General features: G+C 46.7%; 1 protein-coding gene across 4 annotated transcripts in view; it reads left to right on the top strand.

Moving 5' to 3' along the window:
* The first annotated feature begins 3,892 nt into the window (after positions 1-3,892).
* The window catches only part of SORBS3 (sorbin and SH3 domain containing 3), a 56,253-nt gene continuing 47,687 nt past the window's right edge, over positions 3,893-12,458 (top strand). For 3 of the 4 annotated variants that reach the window (XM_044279016.1, XM_044279018.1, XM_044279017.1), the window contains exons 1-4: positions 3,893-4,411; positions 5,657-5,812; positions 7,897-7,957; positions 11,055-11,136. In XM_044279016.1, coding sequence (XP_044134951.1) covers positions 4,313-4,411; positions 5,657-5,812; positions 7,897-7,957; positions 11,055-11,136 — 398 coding nt within the window. In that variant the 5' untranslated portion in view covers positions 3,893-4,312. The remainder of the gene's footprint in view (positions 4,412-5,656; positions 5,813-7,896; positions 7,958-11,054; positions 11,137-12,458) is intronic. The other variant, XM_044279015.1, reaches the window with a different exon arrangement.

Here is a 12,458-nt window from a genome sequence, read left to right as displayed (position 1 = left end):
GTTTTCCTAAATCCTTTTCCATTTGGCGTTTCCCTCCAGGAACATCAACCCTGTTACATATCTTTGTGTCATCAGCAAAAAGACAAACCTTACCATCGAGGCCTTTTGCAATATCACTTATGAAGATATTAAACAAAATTGGTCCCAGTACCGATCCCTGTGGAACCCCACTGGTAACATGACCTTGTTTTGAATGTTCTCCATTGACTACAACCCTCTGTTGTCTGTCACTCAGCCACTGCCTAATCCACTCAACAATATGGGAGTCCATGCTCAATGACTGCAGTTTATTGATAAGTCTTCTATGTGGGACAGTGTCAAAAGCTTTACTAAAATCTAGATATGCAATGTCTACTGCACCTCCTCCATCTATTATTTTAGTCACCCAGTCAAAAAAATCTATAAGATTTGTTTGACATGATCTCCCTGAAGTAAACCCATGTTGTTTTTCATCTTGCAATCCATAGGATTTTAGATGTTCCACAATTCTATCCTTTAATAGGGTTTCCATTAATTTGCCTACTATTGATGTCAGACTCACTGGTCTATAGTTGCTCGATTCCTCCCTACTACCTTTCTTGTGAATGGGCACGACATTTGCCAATTTCCAATCTTCCGGGACGACTCCTGTTACTAATGATTGGTTAAATAAATCTGTTAACGGTTTTGCCAGCTCACCACTAAGCTCTTTTAATAATTTTGGGTGTATCTCATCAGGCCCCTGTGACTTATTTGTCTTCACTTTAGACAGCAGACTTAGAACATCTTCCTCTGTAAAGACACATGCATCAAACGATTTATTAGTCATCCTTTCTAGTGGAGGTCCTTCTCCTTCCTTTTTCTTTTGTAAAAACTGAACTGAAGTATTCATTAAGGCAGTCGGCTAGCCCTTTATTCTCTTCTACATACCTTCCGTCCTTTGTTTTTAATTTAGTTATTCCTTGTTTTAATTTCCTTTTTTCATTTATATATCTGAAGAATGTCTTATCCCCTTTTTTCATAGACTGAGCTAGTTTTTCTTCTGCCTGAGCTTTAGAAGTTCTTATAACTTGCTTGGCCTCTTTCTGCCTAATCTTGTAGATTTCCAGTACTCCTGTATCTTCTGCCTCCCCTGCCTGCCTGTCTGTCTCCCCTGCCTTTATCTTGTATTGCACAGCCTTCCCTCCCTCTGTAGTTGTACCAGTACTCCTGTATCCCATGCCTTCACCTTGTATTACACAGCCTTCCCTCCCTCTGTAGTGGTACCAGTACTTCTGTATCTTCTGCCTCCCCTGCCTGCCTGTATCCCCTGCCTTCACCTTGTATTACACAGCCTTCCCTCCCTCTGTAGTGGTACCAGTCCTCCTGTATCTTCTGTCTCCCCTGCCTGCCTGTATCCCCTGCCTTCACCTTGTATTACACAGCCTTCCCTCCCTCTGTAGTGGTACCAGTACTCCTGTATCTTCTGCCTCCCCTGCCTGCCTGTCTCCCCTGCCTTTACCTTGTATTGCACAGCCTTCCCTCCCTCTGTAGTGGTACCAGTACTCCTGTATCCCCTGCCTTTACCTTGTATTACACAGCCTTCCCTCCCTCTGTAGTGGTACCAGTACTTCTGTATCTTCTGCCTCCCCTGCCTGCCTGTCTCCCCTGCCTTTACCTTGTATTGCACAGCCTTCCCTCCCTCTGTAGTGGTACCAGTCCTCCAGTATATTCTGTCTCCCCTGCCTTCACCTTGTATTGCACAGCCTTCCCTCCCTCTGTAGTGGTACCAGTACTCCTGTATCTTCTGTCTCCCCTGCCTGCCTGCCTCCCCTACCTTCACCTTGTATTGTACAGCCTTCCCTCCCTCTGTAGTGGTACCAGTACTCCTGTATCTTCTGCCTCCCCTGCCTTTCCTTTGTATTGCACAGCCTCCCCTCCCTCTGTAGTGGTACCAGTACTCCTGTATTTTCTGCCTCCCCTGCCTTCCCTTTGTATTGCACAGCCTTCCCTCCCTCTGTAGTGGTACCAGTACTCCTGTATCTTCTGCCTCCCCTGCCTTCACCTTGTATTGCACAGCCTTCCCCCCCTCTGTAGTGGTACCTGTCCTCCAGTATTTTCTGTCTCCCCTGAATTTACCTTGTATTGCACAGCCTTCCCTCCCTCTGTAGTGGTACCAGTCCTCCTGTATCTTCTGCCTCCCCTGCCTGCCTGTCTCCCCTGCCTTCACCTTGTATTGCACAGCCTTCCCTCCCTCGGTAGTGGTACCAGTACTCCCGTCTTTTCTGTCTCCCCTGCCTTCCCTTTGTATTACACAGCCTTCCCTCCCTCTGTAGTGGTACCAGTCCTCCAGTATTCTCTGTTTCCCTGCCTGCCTGTCTCCCCTGCCTTCACCTTGTATTGCACAGCCTTCCCTCCCTCTGTAGTGGTACCAGTACTCCTGTATCTTCTGCCTCCCCTGCCTTCCCTTTGTATTGCACAGCCTCCCCTCCCTCTGTAGTGGTACCAGTACTCCTGTATCTTCTGCCTCCCCTGCCTTCCCTTTGTATTGCACAGCCTCCCCTCCCTCTGTAGTGGTACCAGTACTCCTGTATCTTCTGCCTCCCCTGCCTTCACCTTGTATTGCACAGCCTCCCCTCCCTCTGTAGTGGTACCAGTACTCCTGTATCTTCTGCCTCCCCTGCCTTCACCTTGTATTGCACAGCCTCCCCTCCCTCTGTAGTGGTACTAGTACTTCTGTATCTTCTGCCTCCCCTGCCTTCCCTTTGTATTGCACAGCCTCCCCTCCCTCTATAGTGGTACCAGTACTCCTGTATCTTCTGCCTCCCCTGCCTTCCCTTTGTATTGTATAGCCTCCCCTCCCTCTGTAGTGGTACCAGTACTCCTGTATCTTCTGCCTCCCCTGCCTTCCCTTTGTATTGCACAGCCTTCCCTCCCTCTGTAGTGGTACCAGTACTCCAGTATCTTCTGCCTCCCCTGCCTTCACCTTGTATTGCACAGCCTCCCCTCCCTCTGTGGTGGTACCAGTACTCCTGTATCTTCTGCCTCCCCTGCCTTCACCTTGTATTGCACAGCCTTCCCTCCCTCTGTAGTGGTACCAGTCCTCCTGTATCTTCTGCCTCCCTTGCCTGCCTGTCTCCCCTGCCTTCACCTTGTATTGCACAGCCTCCCCCCCCCCCCCTCCGTAGTGGCACCAGTACTCCTGTATCTTCTGCCTCCCCTGCCTTCACCTTGTATTGCACAGCCTCCCCTCCCTCTGTAGTGGTACCAGTACTCCCGTCTCTTCTGCCTCCCCTGCCTTCCCTTTGTATTGCACAGCCTTCCCTCCCTCTGTAGTGGTACCAGTACTCCAGTATCTTCTGCCTCCCCTGCCTTCACCTTGTATTGCACAGCCTCCCCTCCCTCTGTGGTGGTACCAGTACTCCTGTATCTTCTGCCTCCCCTGCCTTCACCTTGTATTGCACAGCCTTCCCTCCCTCTGTAGTGGTACCAGTCCTCCTGTATCTTCTGCCTCCCTTGCCTGCCTGTCTCCCCTGCCTTCACCTTGTATTGCACAGCCTCCCCCCCCCCCCTCCGTAGTGGCACCAGTACTCCTGTATCTTCTGCCTCCCCTGCCTTCACCTTGTATTGCACAGCCTCCCCTCCCTCTGTAGTGGTACCAGTACTCCCGTCTCTTCTGCCTCCCCTGCCTTCCCTTTGTATTGCACAGCCTTCCCTCCCTCTGTAGTGGTACCAGTACTCCTGTATCTTCTGCCTCCCCTGCCTTCACCTTGTATTGCACAGCCTCCCCTCCCTCTGTAGTGGTACCAGTACTCCTGTATCTTCTGCCTTCCCTTTGTATTGCACAGCTCTTCCTCCCTCAGCTGAGATCTGTGGCTGTAGGAGTTCCCTTGCTGGTAATTACTTATCTGGGCTCTCAGGGCAGAGTTCAGGGGGTGGGTGTGTTGTGTGGCACTAGCTGGGCAGGAGGAGGGTGTGTGTACACTACTATGGAAAAAGCAGCAGGGGAGTGCTGGAGAACTAGAGTGCAGGGTGTGTGTACCACTCCGCTTTGAAGAACAGACATCTGCAGTGTGATCAGATACAGAAGCGTGTGTGTCAGGAGATGACGTGTGCAACCGCCTAGAGGAATGGAGTGCAAGCCTTTCAGGACAGTGGACTAAGAATACAGAGCTCTGGATGTCTATACAGGGCAGATCGCAGTATTGTGTACAGAAGCGTCATCAGACACGTCATATAGAGCTGCCTGTGTAACAAGTGGATTGTATGCGGCTGGTGGGACACCTATAATACCACTTAGTGGTCTGTGGAATACTTTATTATATGACACCACCAGCAGGAGGCGCTGCAGAGGATGGACCCACACCTATCTTTAACATTGGATGACTTCATCCCCCCTCACCTGCAGAAGAAACAGAACCGGGGGGCTTCACCGACCTACAATGCACGTACGGTAAGACCTCACCGGACAATAACCACCATCCTCCTCTGGAAAGGGTTAGATGGGGGGGGGGGGGGGTAACGAGATGTGTCATGTTGGTTGTGGAATGCGTTGTCAGGATTGTAATATTGTAATTGAAGCTAAAGCGGGCCATAGATACCGAGCTTCAGATTAACATTCCAGTATTTATTATCGGGACGTCTGACCTCGGCATTCACAACACGTGGGACTCCATGAGTGACGGATCACATCTCTTACTTTGTGTACCCTAATTATTGGTATGATCACAAATTACCTATTATATCGGAGCAGAAATCTGTGTCTCCTTTTACTCTGGCTATAAATAGGGGCGCATTATCCATAGTGGACGAAGGGGGGTGGCCACTGGTTTTCAGAGCCTGATCCCTAATCTCACACATGGTCCCCAATCCTATTCCCTGCTGCTGCCTTCTCTGTGGAAGAATTATTTAGGCAGCTGTATGGCGATGTTATTTCGGCAGTGCGTGACGGTGATAAGGCATTATGTGGCGGTGATAGGGCAGTATATGGCGCGTTTATGCGTGCCGGTGCTAAGGCACTATATGGCGTATTTATATGTGGCGCTGATAAGGCACTATATGGAGTGTTTATGTCTATACTATATGACAATACTATTGCGCCACTATTTATAATGCCATATGACAGGGATTTTTCCAGAATCATAACTTATCACCTTTCTACAGGTTACAAAACCCCCATGATCACAAGAATATGGCAGTATGTGGCAGTCGAGCATGCGGGCTGCCACTCCATTCAGTCTCTATGGTACTGATGGAGATGCCTGATTACAGTGCATGGCTATCTTCTCCAGTGCTGCAGATAATGGCAGCCCGTCTGCGCAGCCGTCGCATTACTGATACGGGGAACACGGGACACCCGTTCTTGAAATGGATGGGGGTCCCAACAGTGAGACCTGAAGTGATCAGACACCTATCACCTATAATGTTGTGGGCAACCATAGGAGGTACTGCACATGGCACCATCTGGCCTGGTGATGAACATACTCGCTGGTGCCCATAGGGTCAAAACTTATCACAGAGGGGTCTTCCCACAAGTACCTAAAATGAGAGATGCAAAAGGGTGCTTGTGGGGTTCACATTGTACAACTGTTCCACTATCAGATTTCCTGCTGTCAGTGAATAGCACACATGCTCTTCATTGCTTTATCTTGTTGCTTACCCGGTAGCAGTTTTATTATACCATAATATCGCTCAGCAGGACGGCGCCGATGAGGGCGATCTCCTATACAAGGCCACATTGATACTGACTGATGATAGCCAGGACAGTCCAAGCCCGCAAACAGAGAGGCGATGGATCCGCTATGAGGGCATTGGACCAACAGATGAAGATGGCATGCCCTTCGCCTCCAGATCTGTAAGTCCGCACTTATCCAAGTGCTATATAGCAGTTGTATATACATTGTGTAATGCGGTAATCTGCAATTTCTGGTTGTCCAGCCATTGCAAAAGTATGACTCTCAACATTTCATGAAATATACGCAGGGTGGCCACATACCGTAGGACTCATGTCTCTTTTGTGGGGTTCTTGATTCCCAGTCCCAAGGGATGACTTTGGCCCCAACCAAAGTTATGTCTGGGGTCCCCCAACTCAAAGCTAAGATTTGCCCTGTCAGCCCGCTAAGCACAACTCAGCTTAGCAGCGCAGCCTGGGCACTTCTGCTACTGCACTACAGCTGGGAAGTGCCCCACCTGGGTCCTTGTGCCGCGGACCTGACTGCACAGGCTGTATGTCTGCCACTTTAAAAGGGTCTTCTGAGCTACTGATGTTGATGACCTATCCTCAGGATAGATCATCAGTATCAGATAGGTAATGGTCCGACTTCCGGCACTCCTGGTGATCTGCTGTTTGAAGGGGCCGCAGTGTTCGCGTGAGTGCTGCTTCCCTTAAATGTTTACCTGCAGCCAACACCTACTTTGTAGTGGTCTAATTACAGCTTCCTCCCCCCTTTCACTTGAATGGGAATAACCCCTGTAACGTACGTGGTGTGCAGGTAAACAGGAAGCACAAACCCTAGTTTACTGGGGTGCTACGGCATGTAAAATACCAATCTTTCCTGTTCTTTATATTAATATGATGGGAACAAAGTAAATGTAACGCCTGTAGGTAGGGACAGAGAGAGACAGTGTGCCCTAACCTAGAACCCAGTCCGATTTCCCTACCTGCTTTCAGTATATGCCCTACTTGGCAGAACCGCAACTGGACGATGGCCCCTACTCTAAGTAAGTGCAGAGACGAACAAACACCAACCGACAAACAAAGACCAAAGCAGAGTCGTACGGAAATGGGTCACAACCAGATGGGCTACGCAGTACCAAGCGAGAGTGGTCAGAAGACAAGCCGAGGTCAGAAGCAAAGAGGAATCAGTACTCAAATGCAGGAACAGGGAACAAAGAACGTAGCTAGTGAGCCAAACAAGACTATTACTGGCACTGGTGTATGGCCAGGAAGGGATTTAAATAAAGCGCCAAGTCCTTGGATCAGAACCTGATAGGTCCATGACTTGGCGCTCCATTAGTCAGAAACACTATCACACAGGAATAGAGCAGCTGAGAAATCAGCCCACTGCTAATCTCCCCCAACATACGCCCGCTGCGGAGAGAAAGAGCATTGCGTCCTGTAGCTAAGAATGCGGTCGCATCACCAGGGGGTGTGGCTCAGCAGCGTGTCTCTCCCGGCGTGGCCGTGCCGAAGCTGGAGCCTGGGCAGGTAAGTTTATTACAGTAAAGCTAACAATAAGGAAACGCATCTCAGGAGATGAACACTTACCCCCTGGTCACCCTTGCTAGAGTTGCATCTAGTGTTATGCTGGGTCAAAAACATACTTACTAGCTTGACTGCAAAAGAAAGTTTTCAGTAAACTTTTCACCTCAAAGTTTTGTGGATCAGCCGTTCTGGAACCTTGGTCACGTGACAGTCCTCTTTGGAAAATCCTACATCTGCTGATGTCACGTTCTTTACCAGGTTTCAGTTTTTTTCTATGGAAGAGCACGTCACCTCCTCAGCCTATGACAGGACAGGTGCCATGGACAGGGCCAGAACTACTTGTGTCTTTGGCGCACGCGCAAACTCATGAATCCACCTCATCTGCTCATGCAAGGAAGATCTTCTGTCCCCATCCACAACACCTCCCCCTGTCATGAAGTGGTGTCCATATCTATAGACCAGACCGGAAGGCTGGTAAAGGAGGTGATGTTGATAGATGTAGGATTTTCCATAAAGGAGCATCACTTGACCATATTCCAGAATGGCTAATCCACGCAACTTCAAGACCGTAATTAGAATCTTTCTTTTTCATGCAAGAGAGGTGGAACCCACACCTATCTGACTTTGCCAGTATATCCTAGCGATATGCCATCAAAGTATGATATGAGACAACCCCTAGAAGGTGGGTTGCTGGGTCCCAGTAAACCCCTTTCATTTACTTTCTTCTCTTCTAGAGTGTTGACAAGCCTCGAGAATGGTACAAGAACATGTACAGGGTTCTGCACCAGATGTCAGGTCAGTGATCACCATGAACTGAATTTTCATAGATCTCCAATGTTCTGGACAGGTGCAAATTCTCAGATATAAAATGACATATCATCTTGGTGACTGGCTCAGAAGAGAGAGCCTTGTCTATGAGTTTGTCTGTGGCAGGGACAGTCAGCAAATCCATGATCCATCATCCTACAATGAATCAGTCATTGTAGGCAACTTTCACATTTTGGCCAGATCCGGTTGTATTAAATCAAAACGTAACAAACCGGATCCAGTATGAAAATCATTGTAAGTCAATGGGGGCAGGATCTGTTTTGTTCCATTTCACAAACCGGATGCAAAACCGCAGCCTGAAGTGGTTTTGTGTCCGGCACCAAAGCGCAACAAAACGGAACGGATGCATACTTAATGCATCCTGATCAGTTTTGTCCCCATTTCCAATGAATGGGGACAAAACTGAACCATTTAATTCTGGTTTTGAGATTCTCTGCCGGATCTGAAAGCCGGAATTGAAAACACAGATGTGAAGGCAGCCTAAAGTAGGCGCATCAAGCGCCAGCGCAGGGTTATTAGGGACAGATTCTAAAACGCTAGTCTTAATAAATGACCCCTACTATTGCTGCATTTTGTTCACAAGAGTAATTGTGTTTGGTTGATGTGGACTTCACCCGCTCCTCACATCTGGGGCCTCAGCACACTACTTGGCACAACAGGAGAACAAGAAACAATTACTGCTCACCAAAGAAGAGGTGAGGCCCACTGTTCAGAGACTCAAGGTGAACATTTTTTGAAGTAAAAGAATTGGAACAAGGGGTTTTCTCTGATTGTACACTGCACTCTGTAAGGCCATGTTCACACTTACACATTTTGGTCCCTGTTTTGTATCAGCATTTGTAAGCCAAAACCAGGAGTTGGTCCACAACATGGAGGTACAAATCTTTCCATTATAATTCCGGTGCCACTTTCATGTATGCTGTACCAACTGAGTAACTGTATGTAATAGATGTTACCTGTCCACAGTAATTCTAAGGTAGGGGGTGCTGTGGATAGTGTCCCTAATTAGTGAGGATAGTTCATTAGGGACGCTAGCCTGACCAGTTTTGGACACTATCCATGCCAATTAGAGACACTATCCATACCAATTAGGGGCACTATTAGGGATGAGCGAATCGCATAAAACTTCGTTAGAATACTGTACGGAGCCGAAGTTATAACTTCGCGAAGTCTTGTGAGAGTTCAGGTAATAACTTCAAAAATGTATTTCTACTGTAAAAAAACTTTTACCGAACTCGATTTCAAGTGGTACCTATAGCTTCGGCTCATCAGAGTCAATACATTCTAATTCTGTACGGAGCTCCCGCTCTGTATAGTATTCTAAGTTTGATGCGAATCACTCATCCCTAGACAGTATCCATACCAATTAGGGACACTGTCCATACCAATTAGGGACACTATCCTCACCAATTAGGGTCACTATCCTCACCAATTAGGGACACTATCTATACCAATAAGGGTCACTATCCATACCAATTAGGGAGACTATCCATACCAATTAGGGAGACTATCCCAACCAATTAGGGACACAATCCATATCAATTAAGGACACTATCTTCATCAATTAGGGATACTATCCATACCAATTAGGGACACTATCCATACCAATTAGGGACACTATCCATACCAATTAGGGTCACTATCCATACCAATTAGGGACACTATCCATACCAATTAGGGTCACTATCCTCACCCATTAGGGACACTATCCATACCAATTAGGGACACTATCCTCACCAATTAGGGACACTATCCATACCAATTAGGGACACTATCCATACCAATTAGGGACACTATCCTCACCAATTAGGGACACTATCCATACCAATTAGGGACACTATCCTCACCAATTAGGGACACTATCCATACCAATTAGTGACACTATCCATACCAATTAGGGACACTATCCTCACCAATAAGGGACACTATCCATACCAATTAGGGACACAAGCCTCACCAATTAGGGACACTATCCATACCAATTAGGGACACTATCCATACCAATTAGGGACACTATCCTCACCAATAAGGGACACTATCCATACCAATTAGGGACACAAGCCTCACCAATTAGGGACACTATCCATACCAATTAGGGACACTATCCATACCAATTAGGGACACTATCCTCACCAATAAGGGACACTATCCATACCAATTAGGGACACAAGCCTCACCAATTAGGGACACTGTCCATACCAATTAGGGACACTATCCATACCAATTAGGGACACTATCCTCACCAATTAGGGACACTATCCATACCAATTAGGGACACTATCCTCACCAATTAGGGACACTATCCTCACCAATTAGGGACACTATCCATACCAATTAGGGACACTATCCATACCAATTAGGGTCACTATCCATACCAATTAGGGACACTATCCTCACCAATTAAAGGGGTGTTCCTCTGGGTAGATTATCAGAATCTGATGAGTTGGGCTTCGTTCCCTGCCGATCAGCTGTTTGAATAGGCAGCGGAGCTCCTGTGAGTGCCCCGGCCTTCTCTATGCTCAAACACTGCACTGTACATTGTACCAGAGGATAGGTCATCAGTATTGAAGTCTCGGAAAACCCCTTTAAGGACCCCATCCACATCAATGGGGAACACTATCCACACCAATTATGGACTCTAACCACGCCAATTAAGGACAGTATCCCTACCAATTATGAGCCGTATCCATGCTAACTACAGGCACTATCCACATCAGGGACAGTATTTATGCCGATTAGGGACACTATACATGGCACCTCTATACCTTAGGATTAGGGTCTGTCGTGTGCAGTTTATTATGTACAGGTAAGTATTATGTACAGCTAAAGTATAGTTGTAGAGCACTATGTCTAGTGAAGTGAAGATGAGCTGAGCTGTTAGAGCACACCCTAAAGTGACACCCATTGCAAAATGTCTCCCTTCTCCCCTGTGCTGCCGCATGATCCTCCTTCCCACCTAACAGCATACATAGGAGCTGCATTTGCAAAACCGAAGGACATTTTTCGTTAAGATTAATTGCAAAATTGTTCTATTTTTAACTTAAATTTTTTTTATTTCCTTCAGATTCTGAGGACAGTGATGGGGATGATAATTTGTCAAAACCAGATCATCATAAAGACGCTTTCATTCTATCAACTAAATCCAAGTGAGGCATGGGGTCAACTTCATGACTGGTACTATGTATAAGGGGGGAATTGGACATTGACTCTACTGGGGAAATATCCCAGCGAGCCGATCCAGCTAAGACATGATGAGGCCGGCCACCCGAAATAAACTATTCAGTAGCTCAGCATTCTGAGCCTAGTAGTACATCTCCTCACCCATACAGACATTACATTAGTTAAGTACTGTTGTAATAAGAAGGGGCGCAGTCTATGTAAGAGCCACAGCCTGATCACGGTCTTTTATAGTGCTCCTCCTCCTACATGTGCTACTACAGGGCTGTATGTGTATTCATAGTGCTCCATATATCACTATGGGGCTGTATATATAATTCTGGGCTCCATATATCACTATGGGGCTGTATATATAATTCTGGGCTCCATATATCACTATGGGGCTATATATATCATTCTGGGCTCCATATATCACTATGGGGCTGTATATATAATTCTGGGCTCCATATATCACTATGGGGCTGTATATATAATTCTGGGCTCCATATATCACTATGGGGCTGTAGATATAATTCTGGGCTCCATATATCACTATGGGGCTGTATATATAATTCTGGGCTCCATATATCACTATGGGGCTGTATATATAATTCTGGGCTCCATATATCACTATGGGGCTATATATATCATTCTGGGCTCCATATATCACTATGGGGCTGTATATATAATTCTGGGCTCCATATATCACTATGGGGCTGTATATATAATTCTGGGCTCCATATATCACTATGGGGCTGTATATATAATTCTGGGCTCCATATATCACTATGGGGCTGTATATATAATGCTGGGCTCCATATATCACTATGGGGCTGTATATATAATGCTGGGCTCCATATATCACTATGGGGCTGTATATATAATGCTGGGCTCCATATATCACTATGGGGCTGTATATATAATGCTGGGCTCCATATATCTCTATGGGGCTGTATATATAATTCGGGGCTCCATATATCACTATGGGGCTGTATATATAATTCTGGGCTCCATATATCACTATGGGGCTGTATATATAATGCTGGGCTCCATATATCACTATGGGGCTATATATATCATTCTGGGCTCCATATATCACTATGGGGCTGTATATATAATGCTGGGCTCCATATATCACTATGGGGCTATATATATAATGCTGGGCTCCATATATCACTATGGGGCTATATATATAATTCTGGGCTCCATATATCACTATGGGGCTGTATATATAATTATGGGCTGTATATTATTCTGGGCTCCATATATCACTATGGGGCTGTCAGGAGCGGACTGGCCATAGACCCTACAG

Source organism: Bufo gargarizans, chromosome 2 (assembly GCF_014858855.1).
Source record: "Bufo gargarizans isolate SCDJY-AF-19 chromosome 2, ASM1485885v1, whole genome shotgun sequence".
Taxonomy (NCBI): domain Eukaryota; kingdom Metazoa; phylum Chordata; class Amphibia; order Anura; family Bufonidae; genus Bufo; species Bufo gargarizans.
This window is presented reverse-complemented; position numbering and strand designations above follow the sequence as displayed.